Here is a 25,535-nt window from a genome sequence, read left to right as displayed (position 1 = left end):
TTAAAACAAGACTGTTCACACTGACAAAGAATCACCCTGATTCTGGACAGGACACTGCCACTAGCCCCATGGCAGACAATGACTAACAATGCCAGCTTGGATACTTTTATTCATATCACTAGATAATTTACCACTTGGTGAGTCTCTGCATCTGAAATGTACATAAACCTAAGTTTGCAAAGACTGGTTTCCACCCCATCCTCATCACCTGCTGGAGAAGCCCTTCTCACCCCTTGTATTGAGAATGCCTCTTCCAGACATTCTTGGACCCCGCCTTGGATTTGTTCCAAAAAGACTCTTCTAGGAAGACTCTGCAGCACATTCCATTTACATGAGGTTTTTTCCATCTGCATCATTTGAATTCGGTAATGGAGTATGGGCCCAAAAGTTGTAGGCAGATGAAGCATCTACTGACCAATATCACTTAACCACATATTTAAGGCATCAGATGTGTAACAGACCTCTCATCTGCAAGGAGGGCAGGGTTTCAACTTGGTCTTTTGGGGATTCACCAGAAGGGCACAAAAACAAATTAGCCCAACAGCATTCAAAGGAGCAGCCCTTACAGAACAGAGATTACTGAAACCCTGAACACAGACTTAGAGTAGTGTGAGCTGTTGTAGCTTTCCCTGAGAACTAGTCCCTAACTAGGGAGAAGAAAAGTGTTCAGTAAACAAACTGAAGGAATCAGAGGGAGTTTGGACTTAATGCTTCAATGGGTGGAAGGGACAGAGGGTGTCTGGGGGCCATATCTCCTTATAAAACCTCACATAGAGCCTTCCACAGCTTAATACTGCTTCTCTGTGGCCTGATAAGGGCCAACAAGTCCCAGATTCCAAATGCATCTCAGGAGGGGAGATCTGCAATGACAATACTTTGAGAACTACTGTTTGCTACAAGCACAGAAGAGCACTACTTACCCCTCTGTGAAGCAGCCACCTGACAGGAGACGTTGGGCACGTCACAATAGGCACCAGTCCAACCAGATGGACAGATGCATTGAGACTGAGTTCCCCTCTGGATGCATGTGCCTTTGTTCTTACAGGGAGACTTGTTGCACAGATCCTTAAGTGTCTGAAAAAACAGATTAAACAACTGAGAAGTACAAAAAGAGTATTCAAAGCAGTAGGTTGGAGAAGGCACTGCAAAGGAAATTCTCCAGCCAGCTAGCCAACTCCTTGATAGGACCAGTCTCTACGTCCCTGAATCCAAATGTGTGCAATGTCAGTTTTTCAACTTCGTCCCTCTATGCCAGACTGGGACAGTGTCACCTGCCTGAGTCTTCCTCTCGATGAAACCTGAGAGATACCTTGCTCCAAGAGGGTACTCTAATCTCAGCTACATGCTTCCTTTGTCCAGGATGCTCCAGGCACTGAGAAAGGAAGCATGCTGCCCACTTTTGAGCTCTCCCCCGGGACCCTCCCTGACGGAACCAAGGTGATATGTGCCATCAGCAAAGTGAGCAGGCGGACAGAGAAGTAACATTACCAATGGAAGTATGAAGATTTAATTTCAATGATGATTTGCTCCAATGTTTCTCACATACAACCCCTTGGAGAATCATTTTTGCCTCTTCCAAGGCTCCCACCTTCACATTAACAGGAAGCCTCAGTAAGTCAACAATCCCAGAATCCACATTTTTCACTGAATCCCCGCCCCACAGTTTCCTCCTTTTCCAGGAGGGAAGTGAGATGTTGAAGTCATTTATGCTCTTTGCCTCCACCACCTGCCTCGTTAGCTTCTCCTGCCTATTTATTCCCCCCTTTGCAAGAGCTCATTCTTTCTGAATTCTCCTACTTTCCTGCAGTTTAGTTTAAATTTCCCCACCATTCCAAACTCTTGGTAAAAGGATCAAAGAATACTGGGCCTATTGATTTCTTAAACATAAACAAGGAATGCATTGTTCAAAAGAAAGAATTTGCAATTTTGTATGAAAGACACAAAACAACTGAGTTCCCATTCAACTAATTAGGCTTACCACTCCACCATATCTGTCCCGAGATAACAATAGAGACAAGGTGGGTGAGGTAATATCTTTTATTGGACCAACTTCTATTCATAAAAGAGACAAGCTTTGGAGCTACACAGAGCTCTGCTGGGACCAACACGGCTAAACCACCACTCCAAACAACAATCTGAGACGACTATACACCTTTACCAGCTTATTTGCTTTCTCAGCACCTAGATGTGAATTATGTCAGCCTCCTTCTCAGATAGATTTGGGAGAGAAATCTGGATCGTTGAGTATTAAAGAAAGGAATGAACTCAGGATTATATCCCCCCATCCGTGTTTTAGCCCTTTCTTTTCTGGGCTTAATCTGTGACCTTTGCACTTGTAATGAGTTATTGGTTACTTAACATACTGGTTTCTATAGCTTCTCATTCCTTTTATTTAGTCCTTGCTGTTCCAGCTCTTCGTTAATTATATCAAACCTACTTTCCATAGAGACAAACTATAATGTCTGCAGCCTGTAGACATTATATCCCCTTGGAGAATCATTTTTCTCCACTATACTCTTCAATGGAGTTAGTAAATTCAGGGAGTCTAGAGTTCCTTGTCATATACAATGCATGTTATGATATGATCAAACTCCTCCTTGTGTTCATTGTGGAAACAGAAATTTCCTCAGAGGTCTACCCAGTAACATTAAGTATTTTTCCAACCAATCACAAGGTACATGATGGCAGCAGAGGAACTACTGAACTTTACAGTATTTTGGGACTATCTTTAATGCTAGGCTTCTTGGTGAGATTTTAAAGTAGCGTGCAGAGACTCCATACACCAGGTGTTCAGACTGAGAAGTTCTCATCTTTTACATGTTATTTTCATGGCCTCTGTAAATGGCAAAGGCTTTACTGTCATACTTCTCTGCATTATTGGACACCACGTTGTGTTTTCTTTTTCAAATGTACAAACAGTATTGCGTATTTTCCTGTGTGGGTGCTTGTAGCCATCATTGGGTTATTTCTCATGTCTGACTAAATATCTTGCATCAATCAGTTGTTGTTGGGGTTTTGTTTTGTTTTTTATTAATTGGCAGCATCTTGCAGCCAACCTGCTAGGTTAAGTGTCAAGCAGTATACCTAATACTAAGTTCCAAAAATTGCTCATGGTGTTACAAAGCCATGTAAGCATAAGGGAAACTTGCAAAATTCTCATGAAGTTGCAGTCTTTGCCTGCAAAGTCTATAAATGACTATAAAGTCTATAAATGACTATAAAGTCTATAAAGTCTATAAAGTCTATAAATGACAGAGCTCAGCAGCCTTCTCTTGAATGAAGCCAATGCTGAAGCTCACTGTTGCAAGGCTGGAACAGAGACTTAAGGCATCATGGCTATGTTTCAATTACAGTAGCATCACAAATATCTTACTGGCAGAATGTAACTTAGTGCTCTACGTCCATGTCAATAAGCCAAGTTTCATTCAATGACACATTTGATTTTGAACTAATACAAATAGATTTTCTGCACTTAAAAGAACTGAGTGGCAAGACTGAGATAAGCACAAATCCTTTTGGAAGTAAAATTCAAACACTGTTTGAATGTTATCAGCGTGATCAGTTTTGATTAATTCAGTTCAATTGCTTGCTTCCTACCACTTCCTTAAACTTCAGTCATGTTAAATCAAATTCATGCAGAGATGTTTGGTAATCACTGCTGAATCTTTTGCAGAACAGAGCAGCAGCTTTGACATTTATTACAGGTACGGTACAATGGGAAACCCCACTTACTGAATACAAAACTGCTTCATTGTGCTACTTTAGTCTTACTGAATCTAACGTACTGGATGATCATGTCAGTTATTCCCGTACAAGAGTTCCTTTGATTGTTTGTGATCCAGAGAGGATGTTTGTTTCAATTACCTTGATTGGCTCTTTGTGGAAAAATTTAGTTTGTTTGGGATCTCACAACTGCATCTATCATAGGGCTTGTCTACACTTATAGTGCTGCAGCGGCGCAAATGCCCATGAAAACGCTACCTATGGCGAATGGAGAGCGTAGGTAATCCACCTCCCCGAGAGGCAGTAGCTGTGTCGATGTGAGAAGCCCTCCCGTTGACACAGCGCTGTCTACACCAGGGGTTAGGTCAGTATACCTCACGCAGGGGTGTGGAAAATCTATGCTCCTGAGTGACATAGTTATACCAATATAAGTTTGCAGTGTAGACTAGGGCATAGTTACCAGGAAAGTTACTACATAGTTACTACAGCTAATTGTGGGCTTTGTTACCCAAAAAGTACTAGACACAGTGAGCTGTGTCTACACCAGCTGTACACTTTTTCTGCTGTGTAACAGTTCAAATGAAAATGTTAAGTGAGAACGGACCAGACAAAATAATTGCTGTAACAGTCTGAACTCAATGCCACTTACTTGGCAGTCTTTCCCAGTGTAACCCAAGGGACAGATGCATTGGTAGGTCCCCAGGCTATCCACACAAGTCCCTTTGTTCAAACAAGGATGGGAATCACATTCATTAATTTCCATCAGGCAGAAGGCCCCAGTGAACCCCACCGGGCACTGGCAGGAAAAGGAGTTGATCCCATCCACACAAGTGGCTCCATTGAAACAAGAACTGAAAAACAAATAAGCATGAAAACAAAACTCAGCTACAACAAAATGCAAGTTAACCGACAGCCAAAGATTTTGTATAGGATACAGACAATAGAGAGATAAAGAGCTGGATTGGATCATCTGCTCTGTCCCTTGGCGGGCCTACAGCATACTTACTATGGCTTTGTCAGTCCACTCCACTGTTTGCCATACTGTGAATTTTGTGCTGTGCTAGAGCCACTAGCCTAGTTCTCCAGAGGCTAGGGTTCAGTGTGGGCAGAAGCATTCCATACCAATGTGTAACCATGTGACCAAAATACAGAGGAACGAGTGCTATTTAGGCAGAGGAGAGTTCTCATGGTGGTGGGGTTAGAGTTGGTGAAATGCTATGGCCTGTGTTACACAGCAGGTCAGACTAGATGATTATAATGGTTGGTCTCTTCTGGCCTTACTCTCTGCAACTTTGACCAAGTGATTCCTGCATCAAGCCCATGACTTCTGGCTGAGCTAGAAGCATTTCTCTGGAGAGACACCCAATCTCAATTTAAAGACAAAGTGATGGAGAATCCACTATATCCCTGGATAAATTGTTCCTGGTTAATTACCCTCACTTTAAACGGTGCATCTTATTTCCAGTTTGAATTTATCTAGCTTCTGCTTCCAAGCAACTGGCTCTTGTTCGCTCTTTGTTCGAATTCTCCTCTCCATGTAGATCACAGTGTATAAGTACCAAGTCACCTTTTAGACTGAAGCTCAGTCTATTTTGTTGATCAAAGACAAGTTTGTGAGGCAGGTTTCTCAGACCAGAGAGCACCATGGGCGCTTTGGGGAGCGGGGACACCAAACCATATTTTGCTCCCTGAGTCTGCAATATCTGGCTATGGACCCCAGAACACACAGGAGTGACCCCTGCTTTACATTTGCAGAACAAAGCCCTGGCCTCTGAAGTTTTAAATAACCCAAGCAATAAGGATTCCATTGCTTGTCTAGAAAGACTATTCAAGAAGGTTAAATCTCTTATTAGCCTAAATTTTCCTCATCTATATTTGATTCTATTACTCCTCAGTAATACCTCTGCTTCCCAGGTGTACACAGCTTTCGGTTGTGTTTTGTAGACAGAGTCACTTTTATTGCACCTAGCCAAGTTTTACATATGTAATTCCTTTAAACTTTCCTCAAATCAATGCCTTTTGCCGATCTACCCTATTACTAGTTTTGCTGCTTTTCTCTAAATTCCCTCCAATGCCTCCAACTTTTTTTGATTGAATCACGTTTGAATCAGAAACACCCGTTAAAGAATTCTTGTTTTTTGAATCTCTATCAAGATGTTCAATGGTAGAAGAAATTTAACAAACTGAATGAGTTTATCATAGCAAATGGTGTAGAGTGGCAAAATTGCATTTGTGTGCTCTGACAGACCTTACGCCCTGACTGGGAAATTTGGTCACGGTGCTTTGGCAAAAATTCAACTGGCACCTAATGCTAAGTTCACTTGCTGCTGTATTCATTGTGAGGCACTACTTGCTAAAACTGCCTGTCAATCTGATAGTGATTCTGGATCAGGCTTTAAAGGTTTTATTAAAACCTGAGTGTTGAACTCATGCTTATTTTCAGTTAGGAGAAAAGAATTGGGAAGCGATAATCAAAAACTTCTCCACAAAATTCATCCTGACCTCTCTCCTGAGATCAGAGACAAATGCCTGAATTTGGTCACCTAGTTTAATGAAAACTCTCCCACCAGTGTAACAAGTGAGAAATGGATCTGGGACCCATTTTCAATACAAGACAATACCCTGTCAGGTGGCTTCTCAGCAAAGGGAAAGGAAGAGGTGATTGTCATGTGATGGTGCATTTAAACTCAAATTCAACAAAGTGCAGCTCTGTGACTTTTGGTTGAGAAAGAGGGTATGTCTACACTGCACAGTTGTTGCCAAAACTTTTGTCTTTCACGGGTACTTAAAAAAGCCCTCCACGAAAGACAAAAGTTTTGCCGACGCAAGTGGCAGTGTGAACGTGGCTTTGTCGGCAGGAGCGCTGGAAGTATTTTGTCGGCAAAAGTGCCGACAAAATACTCCTGAAGAGCATTCACACATGCTGACTTTTAGTGACTTTGTTGCTAAAAGCTGCGTAGTGTAGACAAGCCCGGAGAGAGGCACTTTGCTCTGGCAGAGCTTTGAAATTTTGTTATGCCCTTCAGCACTATGTATCTATGTGAGACTTTTTTCTACCTTGATCACTATTAACACCAAGTATAGGATGAACCTCAGTGTAGCACCAGAACTTCGGCTGAAGCTCACAATTCTCCCCTGACAAAGCAGCTATGTTCCGTGAGGCAAGCACACCCTTTACTTTTTTGTCTTCTCTGAGAACTACTCAACATGTTTTGTAATTTTTCTTGATTTAAATTTTGTAAAAGGGAAGCAAAATGAATTTTGGCCCATATCCAACAATAATCCATATAAACTTCCAACTTAAATTATACAGTTAAAAAATCAAGTTATTGATGTAGTTCAGTAGCACACCAAAATATATCAATATGACAAACATGTACTGATTGTTTCTTGCAATTTCAGTAACACAAAAGAGAAATAATAATAATAATCATGGCGGATTGTAATAATAATGGCTGCTTCATTGTGTTTCTTTTTGATTCGCTGTCTAACAACCTGAAGGGCTTGAAAATGATGTCATAATAGAACATTTTAGGCTTCCCTAGACATTTATTTTACTACACAGTCTGGAAATACTGAAGTCACACTTATGAAGAGCTAAAAAAAATGTCCACAAAATGGAAAAATCTGCATGTGGTACTTCAAACGTAAGTTTGTTTGTTTTTAAAAAAGATGGCATTGTGACGCTCTGTACCTCGGGGGAACACCCAACACCCCCATGTTCATCCTTGTAAAATGATTGTGTGGTATCCAATGCAAAGTTTGTCATGTTGGCTGTCTTCAGAAGTCTCATGATGCACTGAGCATTGTTGTTACAGTAATGTTATAGTAAGTTTATAGGTTATAATTTCATGTACGTAGTTATGAGGCTGAAAATGTATCCTTATGGCTTAAAATAAGCCCAGGCAAAAACTCTCCAAGAGCAGAGAGGCAGTTCACACCTCATCAGGGCAGGTATGGGACAAACCCAGCCCAGCCTCACAGGAACAAAGGACCCTGGCCTAGGCAGCAACAGAAGAATCTGTTGAACTCTCGAGTGAGTCACCCCCCTTCCTTTACCCAGTTTGGGACTGCAATGAGGTAATGCTCACCTGACTCTGAAGGGGGGTGGGGACAAAGCGAAGAGGGAAGAAAGAACATGATAAAAGGGTGAGACATTTGCCATGCTCTCTCTTTCTTCCACCTACATCTACAGACACTATACTAAGCGACTGAAGCGCTGATCAAAGGGGAGAGCCTGGCTGAAGGGCAACCAACCAGCCTGTAGTGAGAAGCACCTAAGTTTGTAAGGGCACTGAAAGTGTTACGATCAGCTTAGAATGCATTTTGCTTTTATTTCATTTGCCCAAATCCGACTTGTTATGCTTTGACTTATAATCACTTAAAATTTATCTTTCATAGTTAATACATTTGTTTGTTTATTCTACCTAAAGCAGTGCATTTGGTTTGAAGCATGTCGGAGACTCCTCTTGGGATAAGAAGCCTGGTATATGTCAATTTATTTGTTAAATTGATGAACTCATATAAGCTTGCAGTGTCCAGTGAGCATAACTGGATACTGCAAGACGGAGGTTCCTAGGGTTGTGTCTGAGGCCAGAGATATTGGCTAGTGTCATTCGGTTGCACAATCCAAGGAGCAGCTTACATGCCAGAGGCTGTGTGTGAACAGCCCAGGAGTGGGGGGTTCTCACAGCAGAGCAGGGTAAGGCTGGCTCCCAGAATCAAGGATTGGAGTGACCTAGCAGATCACCGGTCCAGATAACACCAGAGGAGAATGTCACATGTATATGAACCAATAAAGTTTGGGAGCTGCTGACTAATACATCTTTCAGGAAGATTTTCCCCCAGTTTAAGTTCTCTTAATTTTGGTCCCATTACTCCAAGTTAGTTCTACTCAGTTCCTCTCCTTGATGCTTACACCCTTCCAGACACAACATTTGAGGAGTTATGTCCCAAGCCTCCTAGTTGCCTCTTCATAAGCTCTTAATAGTGCCTCTATTTTTTAATTAGCTTCCACTGTTTTCAGTCCGTAACCTTGAGTTCTCTAGTTCAGTCTGTATTTTCCCTGTCTTCCTCAGAATCGGCAACTCCTTTTTAGCTCCAGCTGCACATTTCAATAGTGGTAAACTCCCTCTTCACAATCACAACTCACAAACTCCCTCCTCACAAACATGTTAAAAAACATCAGGCCCACCCCCAATGCCTGTATTATCCCACCAGTAACCCTCCCCGCCCCACAGCTTGGTACAGGGTTAATCAATCTCATTTGTTTAGTCTTAACTTTTCAATCCATAGAACAGTGATCCTATCCAAGACAATATGAATTAATTTTTCAGGTTACACTGAGACAGTGGCAAATACTTTATTTTACATCTATGACATTCCTTTTATCCACTAATTTAGTAATTCTATCAATAAAGCAATCCTAACAAAAAAAAAACCCAGTCACATGTGGCAATCTTATGCATAAACCTCCATTGTAAATGTAAACTCATTTGCTTTCCAGACTGCTGGTACCTTCCCAGTAGTCCATTGTATTTCAAAAATATGAAGTGGATGGTTCAATAAGTTTTAGCCAATTCCCTTAATATACTAGGATGCATGCTTCTCAGCTGAGTACAAGAGAGACAAGATTAACTAAATGCAACAGCACTGGAAGTGTGTCTCCCTGTGGAACTGGGTCACCAACCAAAGCTCCTTTGCTGAGCAGAATCAAGCAGGAACTGATCACAAAATGGAAGGGAGCAATATTCATACCCACATGCACGAGGCGCACAGCCTACTGGTAACTGGTAACAGTGGACCAAAACTTCTGAACTATGGGATTTGCCACCTGGACTTGCACAATAAGCACAGACCCAGACGTGTAGTTCAATATGAGCTGGTACCTTTGGAGAGCATAGCCTTCTTGCAAGCACAAGCTAGGCAAGCATCCGTGGTCTTTGAGGCTCAAGCTTGTCCCAGCACCACCACGCAGGAAAACAGCAGTCCCCAGGGTTGTTCCTGAACACGACTGCCTTAAGCCACTGGACAGCATTCTGTCTCTATTCTCTCCCTCCCTCCATATTTAAACATATACTTACCTCTCGGTACACTCATCAATGTTGTTCTCACAGTGGGTCCCCTCAAACCCTGCCTGACACTTGCAGGTGTAGCTGTTGACGTAGTCCGTGCAGGTGCCTCCATTCTTGCATGGTTCACTCAGACATTCATTTATATCTGTCTGACACTTATCCCCCTGAAACCCAGGCAGACAGGTGCATAAGAAAGAGTTCACCCCATCCACACACGAAGCTCCATTCTGGCAGGGATCTGCAATAACAACACACTATGTATTACAATGGATATATAAATACCGTGGCAGGGCCAGGTTCAGCTGCACTTATGCAAAAGGGCTACAAAATTTCAAAAACAAGTGCCTTTTTACACACTTTTTTGACCCAATCTATATCAGGGACATAATTTGAATTCATAGAATCGTAGAATCTCAGGGTTGGGAGGGACCTCAGGAGGTCATCTAGTCCAACCCCCTGCTCAAAGCAGGAAAAATCCCCAACTAAATCATCCCAGCCAGGGCTTTGTCAAGCCTGAGTTTAAAAACCTTTAAGGAAGGAGAATTCACCACCTCCCTAGGTAGCCCATTCCAGTGCTTCACCACCCTCCTAGTGAAACAGTTTTTCCTGATATCCAACCTAGACCTCCCCCACTGCAACTTGAGACCATTACTCCTTGTTCTGTTATCTGGTACCACTGAGAACAGTCTAGATCCATCCTCTTTGGAACCCCCTTTCAGGTAGTTGAAAGCAGCTATTAAATCCCCCCTCGTTCTTCTCTTCTGCAGACTAAACAATCCCAGTTCCCTCAGCCTCTCCTCATAACTCATGTGTTCCAGCCCCCTAATCATTTTTGTTTCCCTCCGCTGGACTCCTTTCAATTTTTCCACATCCCTCTTGTGTCTGGACACAGTACTCCAGATTAGGCCTCACCAATGCCGAATAGAAGGGAATGATCACGTCCCTCAATCTGCTGGCAATGCTCCTACTTATACAGCCCAAAATGCTGTTAGCCTTCTTGGTCACAAGGGCACACTATTGACTCATATCCAGCTTCTCGTCCACTGTAACCCCTACGTCCTTTTCTGCAGAACTGTTGCCTAGCCACTCAGTCCCTAGTCTGTAGCGGTGCATGGGATTCTTCCATCCTAAGTGCAGGACTCTGCACTTGTCCTTGTTAAACCTCATCAGATTTCTTTTGGCCCAATCCTCTAATTTTTCTAGGTCCCTCTGTATCCTATCCCTACCCTCCAGCATATCTACCACTCCTCCCAGTTTAGTGTCATCTGCGAACTTGCTGAGGGTGCAATCCACGCCATCCTCCAGATCATTAATTCTATAGGATTATCCCATAAAGGGCGAAACTTTACACGAGGCTCTGATCAAGAAAATACTTCTGGGAATTTAGGTTTATTTTACAAGGTTCTCATTCACCCAAAACAAAATCAATGCCCAAGCTCTGGTCCTATTCCCTTCATGAGCACTAAATCTCAACCCTACCCCCTCACAACCCAAACTTCTATAAACAGACAACACAACCAAAGGTAGCTTCTCTGTCCCGATAGCGCTCTGTCCAGGCTTCTAGACAACAAAACCCCTTCCTCAGACACTGTGATTCTGAATACATCTGTGCTGAGATTTGATCCAGCATAACCCATGCTGCTGTCTAGTGCGGTAAGGTTGCCCTCAGAAGCAGCACTGAGGCAGGGTGCTCCCCATAGGGGCACTGAAAGACCCACACACCTCCCTGTCACTCAGATCCATAACCTAGGTGTGTTCTTCAACTCAACCCTTTCCTATCCATCAGAATAGCTAAAAGTCTTGTCCAGGTACTCATTCCCTACAACCTTCTCTTATCCTGCCTAGACAATCCCCCCCTTCTGTCCATTCACAGTGCTGCTGCTGCAAAGACCATTTTCCTAAATCAGTTGCTCTGACCTTTTCATCCCTCTATTTGTCTCCCTCCCACTGGCTCAACCTTTTCCATTGCAAGCAAACTGCTGATCATCACTTTCAAGGCCTAACCCTAGCCAACCTTTCATCTCTCATGCCATTGAGATGTCAGCTCCCACCTCCACTCTGCCAAAGACGCCAGCCTTCACAACACTTCTTACAATTTCAATCAAGCACCTTCGTTCTTCCTTCCATGCAGCCCCAGACATATGGCCGGAGCTTCCCATAGCCACCTGCAAAGCTACCTCATCATCCTTCAAGTCCCTCCTTGGCATTATTCCTAAGAAAAAATGTAACGGCTAGACAGCTGTTGTGCTGAGATCACAGCCTGTCATGCTCACTGTTTTCTTGTGCTCCCCTGCCTGCATCCACCTGTTGCCTTATATTTAGGCTGTAAGATCTTTGGGGCAAGGAACTTCTTTGTTACATTTGGAGAGCACCTAGCACAATAGGGAATTGATCTATGCTGCCACAATACCCATTTCAAAAATGAAAAGCAAAATTAAGGCTGCACAGTTAGAAACTCTAGTGAAGAAATACTAAACATCAGTACAATTTGTATTCTGTCTTCTTGTGCAGGTGCATCAAGACAGAGGCTTTAATTATGGAATTAAAGATTACACAATATGCATCCAAGGATTCACCATTTGAGAATTATCTTCATATCTTTAAAGTCTGCAGTGTAAGAGGGAGCACCTGCACCCATTTAAAGCTCATCGGACTATTGCAGAGACAAGGACATAAAAGCCAGACCCTTGGCAGCTATAAAGGACTGTGCCTATGGCAGCCAGCCCTTTATGACTGCAGCTGAAAGCTAGACATTTCAGTTGTCTGCTCAGCATATCTACAAACAAGTTCAGGGGACTCAGCTCATCACTTTGGCTCCACTATTGGATAGGTTATTTGGTTCTGGGGTTAAAAACACTCTTGGCCCCACAGGAGGAAAGTTTTCATTACTACCATAGCCTACTTCATTTGGAGAAGTTTGCAAAGTCTCTTAATTTCTTGCTGGGTGTGTTTTAATGAATAGGGATACGTGTTAGACAAATGTCCTGACTTTACCATGAGACAGGGAAGAATACTTAAGAATTGAGAGAAATTTTATAACTATCAAAACAGGCAAGACAAATACATTTTTAAATGTAGCATATACAAGTGTCATTTTACATTGGCGTCCAGGACAGGGACAGAGCTAACAATCTAAAGCCATCATTCCAGTAGACAAGTCTACAAGATCGGTACACCAAATCAAAATAACATTTTATTAATACTGACTCTTTTCTATCTCTTTGTTCAGAAGAAGGCATTCAAAAGAAGAGGCTGAACCAGAGCTGCTAAATCTGTCTCTGCAACAGCATTTGAGAGATGGATCTGAAGAATCACTAATCTCCCTTGGGTGAATATTACTACCATACATGCTTAGAACCCTATCTGGAAACTTCATACATTTAAATCATTTCCCCGAAAGCTTAGCTCTTTGCTATTTGTCTGAGTTATTTCTGCAAAAAATGAAACTTTCTTAAAAGGACATTGTCAATTTTTAAAATAATTCACTAATTTAAGAAAATTCAGTTTATGATACAGCTCTGTAAAGCTGTAAAACGTGAACTTTTAAACACAAATCTTCCCGAAAAACATGAAGTGTTTTTCTGTTCCTCTGTCGTTTATAAAGGATGGGTTCAGGAAGAGAAAAATCTGACGGTATAGTTAGTTTCTTTACTTCTGGCTATCTAAGACGTTACTTTCACTTCAGTAGGCACAACATTTTCAGACAGATGTGAATCTCAATTTGATGGTGTCCCTTATGAATGTGTGTAGAACATTTTTACACTTTTAAATTCAAAACTTGAGCATAACTCCTACTGTTTTAAATACTACAGCCAGCTTCCATCAGAGAGCAAGCAAAGGGCATTTCAGCTCCAAAAATGGAAGTTTCACAAAGTTGAACATGTTTGAAATAAAGGATAACAACAGAAACTGTTAAGTGCATCTACCAATAGCAGTCATCAGTACCACAGCAAAGTTGTTTCTAGGGCAAATAGGAAATTGCCTGTTTCAGAGAACTAGCCATTTTGCACTCACTTGAAAGGCAGTCATTAATGTTGCTATCACAGTCTCCTCCAGTGAAGCCTGGGCGGCATTCACACAAGTAACTGCCTTGAGTGTTATGGCACACAGCATGATTCTTGCAAGGCTTTGACACACACTCATCTATATCCACTGTACATCTCTGACCTGAAACAAGAAAGGTTTTAGAACAAGACCTTGGAGGTTAAGATTCCAGTGATGCTGCTGCTTAAACTCAGAATGGAAGAGTGTCCCTCCCCATCCCATTACCTTCCCAGCCAGCAACACACTGGCAGGTGTAGCCCTCTGAGTCAGGAGATTCTTGGCAGATTCCAGAGTTCTCACATGGATCAGGAGAGCAGGGAGACAGCACAAGCTGGCAGTTCACTCCTACAAGAGGAAACCAGAGAGGAAAATTGTTAAGGGCTTATTATACCTAAGAAGGAAAAATGAAGAGATTATAATCCAAAGGATTATCCAGAGGGAAGTGGACTGTAATCCATGCTGGAGGAGGGGAAGATCACTGCTGTTCTACCTGGTGTTGGCTACAAGAGGTGGTTAAATCACTGTGACCCAAATAGTCTGAGGTATTTTGGGGGAAGGAGAGAGGACAGGAGGCTACAGCAGTCATTCACCCAGGGCGATGGGTCTGGAGCAGATAGCAGGTTTAGAGAGGAACCTCTGGGTGACCTAGACAGGCTGTGAGCAGCTTAGTAGTGGAGAGATGGCAGCATTTAAAAGAGAGAGGTAGAGTCTGTCTGTTTCACTCAGACAGACCCCATACTCATGATGCTGGGGGTTAGGGAAAGTTTTAGTATTTTGCTCTCCTGTTATTATTCCCTTACTTCCCATCCTTTTACTTCCTCCTCTGCTAGCATTACGTTCCTGCTACACTTTTCAGTTCTGACATTTTCATTTTCCTCTTTTCTCATCCTTTTGATATTTGGCCAGGTCTGTGTATGTGACATGATTGTCAGAAGAAACTAACCAAGCCAAGTCACATGCAGACTCTTAAAAGCTGTTCATTTTTGTGTGCAACACACTGAACGTTTAAGTGAAAGTTTAGCTTTCATAGCAATGCATCCGATGAAGTGAGCTGTAGCTCACGAAAGCTTATGCTCAAATAAATTTGTTAGTCTCTAAGGTGCCACACGTACTCCCTTTCTTTTTGCGAATACAGACTAACATGGCTGCTACTCTGAAACATAGCAAGGGATGCGTTTCTGTGGCAAATGCCTCTGCTGCGGAATGGTAAAAATATCTGGTGCTCAGAATGCAAGCTCCTGTGATTGATTGAGTCTGCACACCATATTCAGAGAAATGTGGGGCTGGAAAGGACTCCAAAAGGTCAGCTAGTCCAGCCCGCTATGCTGAGGCTGCTTCTAACTCTGGTTGAATCTACAGCTGCCCCTTGACAGCACCAGTGGTCACAGGGTGATCAGACAGCAAGTGTAAAAAATCGGGACACTTTTGTTTTTCAGGGGCTGGGTGATATAGTTGCCTATATAAGACAAAGCCCCTAATAGCAGGGCGGTCCCAATATTATCGGGACGTCTGGTCACTCTAAATGGTCAGGAGTGCTTTCATTTGTCTCAGCAAGAACATTATGACTTTTCCAGATATCACCATCTCCACAAGTATCTTTGCCTTTGTCACAGGAAGACTGTATTCTGCAATGTTCTCCACACTGGGCTACTCCTGAAAACCACTATAAAACTTCATAGGGTACAGAATGAGACCATCTGCTTACTGAGTGCTCTGTAGATAGAACATGTGCTCTGTAGTCTGCATTAAATTTCTATGCATTTCCAGCTTGTGGTTCAAGTGTTTTTGACATAGTCCTAAATTATTTGGGCTTTGGTTACCTTCAAAGTCAACTGTCGGACACGCCATTTTTATGTTCCTAATTCACCAGTCACATACTCTGGTTAAAAAACCAGTCCAGTGCGTTAAACCTTGTCAAGACCTATTCAATTAAGTTAAGTAGCCACTTTTAAGACAAGAGATGTGGAAATAGTTAATAGGTGTTAATGTGGTGAAAATTCTTATGAGTCTCATTGCTCAAGAGTTAATTGTGCCAACCACCTCCAATGTGGGAAAAATGCCTGAGGAGGCCATAGGTCAGACCTCTAATGTCTGCAGTGGAAAGGGCTTTTAATTTAGAGGGAGTGCCAAAATTGGTGCTCTAATAGAGAACAAGTCTGAACCATAATTACGGAGAAACTCCCTGCTCTTTGTAATAGACTTACAAACACTATTTTTTGACAGGAATTACACCTATAATTGTATCATGCCTATATTATCAGATTGTTTTCAATTCAAATATCACTCGAATTTTAAATTTCAGAGGATGGTATTGAGATTATCCCTCATGTTTCATTTAGTTTAGTAAGAAGATTGTTGCACTAAGATGCAATAAAATGGAAGACAACAGAGCTCAAAAAGTCATCCTTCAAGTTCACCTTTGAATCCTTTCCTGCAGGTACATCTGTATCCATTCACCAGACTGTCACAGATTCCTCCATTCTGGCATGGGTTTGACAGACATGCGTTCTCTTCTACTTCACAGTCTGTTCCAACCCAACCAATGTCACAGAGACATATGTATCTGAAAGAAAATAGCATGTTTCAGTACTATTCTGAAGCAGCTGTTCTATCCACAAGACTAGGCAGGTAGATAACCTGAAAGGGGAGGGACATGGAGATGATTTTTCGTTAGAAAGATTCATGAATCATTTTTACCTTAGTCACACCAGTGATACAATTTCCTTAATATTAAAACCAACCCAATCTTTAAAGCTACATGCCCAGTATTAGTTATCTTAATAAAATACAGCTTTTTTCCACATCACGCTTTTCTTGGCAAGCCATCTCAAAATGTTTAGTAGAAGCTAAAGAAATGACAAGGTACAAGCAAGGAAGAAAGATGGCTTTCAAATCCAAATAGAGAGAGCTGATGAAGTGAAGCGATTCCAGATGAAAGCAGCCAAGAGAAGTGGCAATCCACTCCATCAAATTCCAAAGCTTAATAAAGGACAGCAGCACTCCATTCACAGGACAAGGAATCAAGGATCTGGTGAATCATTATCTTTCTACTCTAGCCTCAACCACTGACACAATGCCCCTCCCCTCACATCACCCACACAGATCTCCTTGGTTTTCTGGCATCCTGTGCCAAATGAAGAGGGGCAGAAACTCAAGAGATGATGGCAGAAAATTAAGGTTGAGAGAAAGAATTTCTTTAAGCCTAGGCTGAGGCTGCATTACAGATCAAGAGAATCTTCCTATGAGCTTCCATAGTAGCTGCCCTAAGGAGCTATCCAGGGTGGTAAACAGGTTAATCAATTCTGAGTGCTTACAGCCTGCACCAGAGCCCAGAACTAAGTGCTGCAAAGAACCATCATCCTGCTGTGCTACAAAGATCACTTACATTTGAATGGTGTTGTCAGATGCCACTGGTGTGGTGCTCTGCTCTGTCCAATGTGGATAACAGTCAGCTATGTGCATGTGTTCCCTCTGTGTGCTGCCCCAGCTCTGCGCAGATAGCTGACACAGCAGACCCCGAGAGAACCCCCAATGACCACAGACTCCGATAAGGTACGAAGGCACCCAGCCAAGTTTATTGTTAAACGAAACACAGTCTTTAGCTCCCCGGATCAGATGTCTACAGTTCTGCTAGTACATATGTGCTCCCTGACAATGGACACTCCATTGCCCCCTAGGCCGGACAAAGACACTGCCCCAGGGATGTACAAACAAGTTACACATCACTCCTGACATATTGAGGTGCAACCCCTCTACTTAACAAGGTACAACCCCTCTAAGTAGCAAGGTGCTGCCTCTCACCTTGTACATGTTGTTTCGAACAAAACAACTCTATCCATCATATAACTCTTTTGCCCCCGTCTTTAGGATGGGTCAGCTTGTTCCTTGTTATATATGTGGAATGTGAAAGTATTGGAGTGTTCTGATATCTAGTGTCCAGTACCTTTTAGCAGCATCAGCCCTTTTCTTGCCAGTTTCTGTGAGCAGGGCCTGCCTCTGGCTCACAGCTTAACTTTGCTTTATGTTAGCGAAGTCTTGACCATTACTTTAGCTCAGGCTTTAGACCTTATACTGGGCCTCTGATACAAGGGCTTATGTTTCAGGGCCTCATCTTACTACAAACAGCTTCTCAAACAACATGGGCCCTCTCCACCTGTACCCAACCAACAACAGCCTGCCTGCATTCTGGGAGTGAAGCAGATTCACTCCTTAAGGAAGACTGGAAACCCTAAAGGAGCTTGAACCCACCCCAGGCTTATGAAAGAGACTCATGGTGCCACTCCTGACCAAAATACCCAATGACTCAGTCAGAGAAGGAATCTTTCCTTTCTCCTTCAAGCATGCAATAGTGTGACCAGTACTGAAGAAACCTGCCCTGGACACATTGGTTCTAGCTGGGCACTGTCTAGTATCAATCTCCCACTCCTGAGCAAGCTCGTAGCGTCGCTAGCCACAGGCCATCTAACTGAAGCTAATATTCCAGACCTGGCACAATCTGGATTCGGGGCAGGATATGGGTCTGAAATTGCTTCAGTGGCACTGCTGGATGAACTCCTGCTGTCAGTGGATAGAGGGCAGTCATCCAATCTCAGCCTCCTGGGTCTCTCTGCAGCATTCCCCATGGCCAGCCATGAGATACTGCAGTTCTGCCTAAGAGACATGATGGGTCCAGGGGAGCACACTAAAATGGTTTAAATCCATCCGATAGGGACATAAACAGTAACAGGAAACTGCACTGCTGCATCTACAGAAGTTCCAAAAGGATCAATTCACTCTCTAGTCTTATTTAACACCTATACGGAGCCATCTGAACAGATAAAGAGGACATAGATTCTTGTGCCAGTAATATGCCGACAATACAGTTCTATTTATCCTTCACCATACACCAGTACCACCAAGATGGCCCAGTGCTTGGATGAGATCAGCTCATGGATGAAGAACAGCTGGCTGAAACTGAACCCGAGCAAGACAGAGGTGATGTTAGGAGCAGAGAAAAGCATTCTGAAGAGCTTTCAGCCACAATGCAGTCTCCTCTGATTGAAGGTTCACAATTATTTGATTCAGTCTGTTTAGGAGGGCTCTTATGTTCTTCCCGGACCCTAGGCTCTTACCTAGCAGCATATGCAAGTAATGCTTTGTGTCACCATCTCTGGTTGGCTAGGAGACTCTGCCCCATCTTGGCAGACGATGACCTCGCCCCTGTTGTACATGCTTTTACCACCCCTTGGCTGGACTGCAACAATGTGACATATCTGGGCATAAAGCTCTCAGCCCCTATGAAACTCCAGCTAGTACAGAACACTGCAGTGCCTCTCAACAATACAGGATACCGCAAGACCACTAAATCTGTCCTCTGCTCTCTATGCTGACTTCCCCTAGAATATCCAGTTCTCATCCTTATCTTAAAGGTGCACAAGGGCTCAGAACCAGAATATCGAAAAGATGACCTAAAGATCCAGGATGAAAACCGGGGTCAACAACTCTACTCCTCAGGCACAACAAAACACTTTACAATTGAGGTAAAGTTTGTCTGTGTGCCAGGCAGAACTTTCTCAAGGGCCAGTCTAAGAGTTTGGAAAGAAATCCCGCAGGAACTAAGGACCATCCCAGACCACTCCAAGGGTGAGTCACACTTCACCTGTATTCTCTAATATAAACACACAGCCACATGTACAATAAAAACCCTACCAAAACTAAGCACTGCACTGCACACACAATTTTTCTCCGGGGGAGAAATGAGAGAACAAAGCACATATGAGACACAGCACTTAATGTACTACTAGAAGGTGCTCAGATACTACGATGATAAGCATGGCATAAGAATCTATAAAGAATGGCAGGGGCAAGGTTGTATGACCAGCCAGAGGCTCTGTATTAGAATAGCACAGAAAACTATCTGGGATGAGCTGCAGCTAGCCCCTGGTGACTGTGACGTGGCCATGATAAGCTGCAATATAAACAAGTTTGGACAGTTGTCTAATTAAGAAATAAACTGGGGAGAACCAGAATCTTCACAGCAGATGATATTTAGGGTATTTATTGAAAAACTGTCATTCAAAGGTGTTTAGAGAAGCTGTGACTGCTCATTAACAATAAGCCCAATGGGCAACCAACCAATAAGAGAACCAAGCAGGAACAAAAAGGTCAATTTTCTTCATTGCAAATGACACATTTAGCATATGGCACTCCAGATGCAAGGAAGAAATCCCATCAAAACCAACTACTTTCAAGCACAGAAACACTCCATATGTGTCAGTGCCCTCCTGCTCTTATCACTCAACAGTGGTCAAGGCCTAAGGCAGATTTTTCCATAAAAAACATTGGAGAGAAGTGTTTAGAAACTGGTCTTAAAAATAAAGATTTTATAGTCAAAAAGCCCAAACCTACTGAATACTTTGCATGTATATAGCATTTTGTACACGAGGATCTCAAAGCACTAAACACGATGCTAGAACTCACCCACTGACATCATTTGTGCAGTTTCCATGTACACAAGGGTTACTAAGACATTCATCAGCTTGTGAGTGACAGCTGGGTTGATGGAAGCCTTCAGGACACAGACACCGAAATCCATTCATTTCATTTACACATGTTCCACCATTATGACAGGGACTGGAGATGCATTCATCAATATCAATATTACACCTTGGACCTGAAAAGAATATTACTTGTTAACGAGTATTTCTCACACACAACTTTACCATGCATACATACAGAAACATTTGTCAAGATTCAGTGACTCATCATCAATACAAAGTCAACATACGGCAAGGTACGACAGCTTTGACTCAGGTTTAAGACTATGGGAGTTTAAAGCATTCAACATTTTTGAAAGATAGGGGTGTTGGTATCAGTAGCAGAGCATCTACATCTCATAGGCCTTCTGGAACAGTTAAAGAGCTACAACAGAATTGCCACAGGAACAAAATTATATACATTCTTTAGGAGGATTGAAAATTACGTAATTGTACTTTGCCTGGTGGCATCTTAAAAAGACTAACAGATTTATTCATTACTAACAGCCGTGTTAGTCTGTATCCACAAAAACAACAAACAGTCCAGTGGCACCTTAAAGACTAATAGATTTATTTGTTAAATAAATCTGCTAGTCTTTAAGGTGCCACTGGACTGTTGTTTTTGTGGATACAGACTAACACGGCTACCCCCTGATACTTGTACTATGGCTGGTGCAACCTTCCTGGGTTTATCAGATAGGCAGTTACCGTTTCCACATTTCAGTATTTCTTGAATCCCCACCCATTCCTTCCATAATGCCTGCAGTGCATCTAGATCTTGTGTATATTAAATAAAAGAGTATACTGCTTCTTATTTTCCCTAACCCCTGCCTACTTGCCATCTATGCTTAGACTGCAAGTTCCTCAAGGGTCTGTTCCTTCCTGTGAGTCTGCAAAGTGACTGGCATAGATTGGGCATTACAATAAGTTTAAAAAAACCCAACGTTCCAGGCCTTAAAAAGTGAATCATCTATTTCACACTCCAGTTCGTGCCCTTGACCTGAAGGAAACTGCAGGTCCTGAATACTGGAATATTCTGATTCACAAGTGTGCTGAAGTATTTTAACAGCACAGCAGCAGGAAGGTCAATGGGCGGCTAACATGGCACCCAAAGCTAGAGGAGGTCCAAAGGCAAGAGTGGTCAGGAACAAGAAATATGGGCTGGATGAATGGACTATAAGGTGGAGAGAAAGCTGGCTAGATTGTTGGGCTCAATGGGTAGTGATCAATGGCTGCATGTCTAGTTGGCAGCCGGTATCAAGGGGAGTGCCCCAAGGGTCGGTTCTGGGGCCGTTTTTTTCATTAATGAACTGGAGGATGGCGTGGATTGCATCCTCAGCAAGTTTGCAGATGACACTAAACTGGGAGGAGAGGTAGATACACTGGAGAGTAGGGATAGGATACAGAGGGACCTAGACAAATTAGAGGATTGGGCCAAAAGAAATCTGATGAGGTTCAACAAGGACAAGTGCAGAGCCCTGCACTTAGGACGGAAGAATCCCATGCACAGCTACAGACTAGGGATTGAATGGCTAGGCAGCAGTTCCGCAGAAAAGGACCTAGGGGTTACAGTGAACGAGAAGCTGGATATGAGTCAACAGTGTGCCCTTGTTGCCAAGAAGGCCAATGGCATTTTGGGATGTATAAATAGGGGCATTGCCAGCAGGTCGAGGGATGTGATCGTTCCCCTCTGTTCGACATTGGTGAGGCCTCATCTGGAGTACTGTGTCCAGTTTTGGGCCCCACACTACAAGAAGGATGTGGAAAAATTGGAACGCATCCAGCGGAAGGCAACAAAAATGATTAGGGGACTGGAACACATGAGTTATGAGGAGAGGCTGAGGGAACTGGGATTGTTTAGTCTGCAGAGAAGAACGAGGGGGGATTTAATAGCTGCTTTCAACTACCTGAAAGGGGGTTCCAAAGAGGATGGATCTAGACTGTTCTCAGTGGTACCAGATAACAGAACAAGGAGTAATGGTCTCAAGTTGCAGTGGGGGAGGTCTAGGTTGGATATCAGGAAAAACTTTTTCACTAGGAGGGTGGTGAAGCACTGGAATGGGCTACCTAGGGAGGTGGTGGATTCTCCTTCCTTAAAGGTTTTTAAACTCAGGCTTGACAAAGCCCTGGCTGGGATGATTTAGTTGGGGATTTTTCCTGCTTTGAGCAGGGGGTTGGACTAGATGACCTCCTGAGGTCCCTTCCAACCCTGATATTCTATGATACCTCATTCCCTTTGGGCTTAGTTATGCCTCCATATTTTTTTTTTTAAGTGAATTTCCTTCCTTCAGGTGGAAGTTAAAGAAGATTTGTCAATAGAAATGCATAAAATTAGTAATATCTTTTTGGGGCTATTTCTGAGAAGAGATTTTGGATTAGTTCTGATTGGAATCTTTCAGTAAAAATAGTGACATATTAGCTGAAGGGATTGTTTTAACAGGACATTCAGCATGTTCCCTCATGTGCATTAATTTTATGAATCCATTATGCAGTCTGGCTCACAGCAGGCAAAGCATGTACTGACCTTTTAGACAAAGACCATAGGACCTGAAGAAGAGCTCTGTGTAAGCTCAAAGGCTTGTCTCTCACCAGCAGAAGCTAGTCCAATAAAATATATTACCTTACCCACCTTGCCTCTCTAATATCATGGGACTAACCCAGCTACAACATTGCATAAAATATTAGGAGCATTGGGGCTGGTCTGCTGTGATGTTTAGTTCAGATCACTAAAACAATGGGCCAAAAATATTTCTTTCAATTAGCACATTTGCAGGATACAAATGATTTTAATACAAACAGAACAATTTAAACCATGAAATAAACTCCATCCAAGCAGGCTGGCTGATGGGGACTTCTGTACCAGTACTAGCTGGATAGTAGCTGTGCACATTATAAAACTAACGGAATGTTTCATATTTGCAGAAGGAAAGGGAAACATTTAATTTGTATACAAGTTGGCCCAATTTTCCAAGTTCTGTTCAAACAGAGACCCCTTGCTATGATGTACAACTTTATTGTTCCAATAAAGGAACTGTAAGTAAACCCACTGACTGGGACTTTGGATCATTATTTCTTATGAAGCTGAGTCATGTGAATTGGACTAAATAACCCCAAAAGAATTACAATTCATGGCACCAAGCTAGGACATTTCTTTAGCCAATGGGCAGAATGTGCGCTGAAATTAAGAGATACTGAGACTCATTAAGAATATGAATTATTTCTTGAGACATCAAATAGGCCATTTGCTATCAACGAACAAAGAATTTCTCTTAGAACAGGTGTTCCCAAACTTGGTTCGCGGCTTGTTCAGGGTAAGCCCCTGGTGCACCACGAGACGCTTTGTTTACCTGAGCATCTACAGTATGGCCGCTTGCAGCTCTCAGTGGCTGCAGTTCGCTGTTCCTGGCCAATGGGAGCTGCGGAAAGCAGTGCAGGCTAGGCCACCACTTCAGCTACCGTTTTCAGGTAAACAAAGTGTCTCGTGGCCCGCCAGGGGCTTACCCTGAACAAGCCATGAACCAAGTTTGGGAACCCCTGCCTTAGAAGGAAGAGACCATCCTCCTAGGGGAGAGATGATTATCTTCAAGGCAAAACTGAGGACAAATATCAGTTAAATGAAAGGTTTCAGAGTAACAGCCGTGTTAGCCTGTATTCGCAAAAAGAAAAGAAGGACTTGTGGCACCTTAGAGACTAACCAGTTTATTTGAGCATAAGCTTTCGTGAGCTACAGCTCACTTGAAGTGTCACAAAAGCTTACGCTCAAATAAATTGGTTAGTCTCTAAGGTGCCACAAGTACTCTTTTCTTTTAGTTAAATGAAAGTACATTTTACCTGTAAATCCAGGCTTGCAGACACAATCGTAGCGATTAATGCCATCGATACAGACTCCATAAATGCAGGGGTTACTTGCACAGTCATCCAAGTTATTCTCACAGTTCACTCCTGCAAATAAATGTGATGAAATTCAAGTGAAAACCAGACCGACCCTAACATACAAACAACAATGCTATAAGTTTCCTGAAAACAGCCAAATTCAAATTGCAGTAGTCAAATTGCTTAGGCACGACAAGGGGATGCATATGATTAGATATCGTTGCGGAGAGTGGACCAGATGATATGTCTGGGGCGAGAAAGCAGAAGGAGACTCCGCTGGTTGGAAGGCATGAGATGCGCTGTCCTGAGGTTGGGGGTTCCACGACCACCACTCCCAAGAGGAGAAGGCGGGTGGTGGTGGTCGGGGACTCTCTCCTCCGGGGGACTGAGTCATCTATCTGCCGCCCTGACCGGGAAAACCGAGAAGTCTGCTGCTTGCCAGGGGCTAAGATTCGCGATGTGACGGAGAGACTGCCGAGACTCATCAAGCCCTCAGATCGCTACCCCTTCCTGGTTCTCCACGTGGGCACCAATGATACTGCCAAGAATGACCTTGAGCGGATCACTGCGGACTATGTGGCTCTAGGAAGAAGGATAAAGGAGTTGGAGGCGCAAGTGGTGTTCTCGTCCATCCTCCCCGTGGAAGGAAAAGGCCTAGGTAGGGAGCGTCGAATCGTGGAAGTCAACGAATGGCTACGCAGGTGGTGTCGGAGAGAAGGCTTTGGTTTCTTTGACCATGGGATGGTGTTCCATGAAGGAGGAGTGCTGGGCAGAGACGGGCTCCATCTTACGAAGAGAGGGAAGAGCATCTTTGCCAGCAGGCTGGCTAACCTAGTGAGGAGGGCTTTAAACTAGGTTCACCGGGGGAAGGAGACCAAAGCCCTGAGGTAAGTGGGAAAGCGGGATACCGGGAGGAAGCACAGGCAGGAATGTCTGTGAGGGGAGGGCTCCTGCCTCATACTGGCAATGAGGGGCGATCAACAGGTTATCTCAAGTGCTTATATACAAATGCACAAAGCCTTGGAAACAAGCAGGGAGAACTGGAGGTCCTGGTGATGTCAAGGAACTATGACGTGATCGGAATAACAGAGACTTGGTGGGATAACTCACATGACTGGAGTACTGTCATGGATGGTTATAAACTGTTCAGGAAGGACAGGCAGGGCAGAAAAGGTGGGGGAGTAGCACTGTATGTAAGGGAGCAGTATGACTGCTCAGAGCTCCGGTACGAAACTGCAGAAAAACCTGAGTGTCTCTGGATTAAGTTTAGAAGTGTGTGCAACAAGAGTGATGTAGTGGTGGGAGT

The 25,535-nt window shown here is 43.2% G+C and overlaps 1 protein-coding gene across 2 annotated transcripts in view; it reads right to left on the bottom strand.

Moving 5' to 3' along the window:
- Positions 1–25,535, bottom strand: part of NOTCH2 (notch receptor 2) — a 134,143-nt gene that overhangs the window by 23,036 nt on the left and 85,572 nt on the right. For both annotated transcript variants that reach the window (XM_073356270.1, XM_073356269.1), the window contains exons 12-19: positions 24,188–24,298; positions 20,301–20,493; positions 16,259–16,404; positions 14,067–14,186; positions 13,812–13,964; positions 9,807–10,035; positions 4,373–4,574; positions 921–1,074 (exon numbers count right to left, since the gene is read on the bottom strand). In XM_073356270.1, coding sequence (XP_073212371.1) covers positions 921–1,074; positions 4,373–4,574; positions 9,807–10,035; positions 13,812–13,964; positions 14,067–14,186; positions 16,259–16,404; positions 20,301–20,493; positions 24,188–24,298 — 1,308 coding nt within the window. The remainder of the gene's footprint in view (positions 1–920; positions 1,075–4,372; positions 4,575–9,806; positions 10,036–13,811; positions 13,965–14,066; positions 14,187–16,258; positions 16,405–20,300; positions 20,494–24,187; positions 24,299–25,535) is intronic.

Source organism: Lepidochelys kempii, chromosome 8 (assembly GCF_965140265.1).
Source record: "Lepidochelys kempii isolate rLepKem1 chromosome 8, rLepKem1.hap2, whole genome shotgun sequence".
Taxonomy (NCBI): Eukaryota; Metazoa; Chordata; order Testudines; family Cheloniidae; genus Lepidochelys; species Lepidochelys kempii.
The sequence above is the reverse complement of the archived record's forward strand: the minus strand, read 5'-3'. Positions and strand labels throughout refer to the sequence as shown.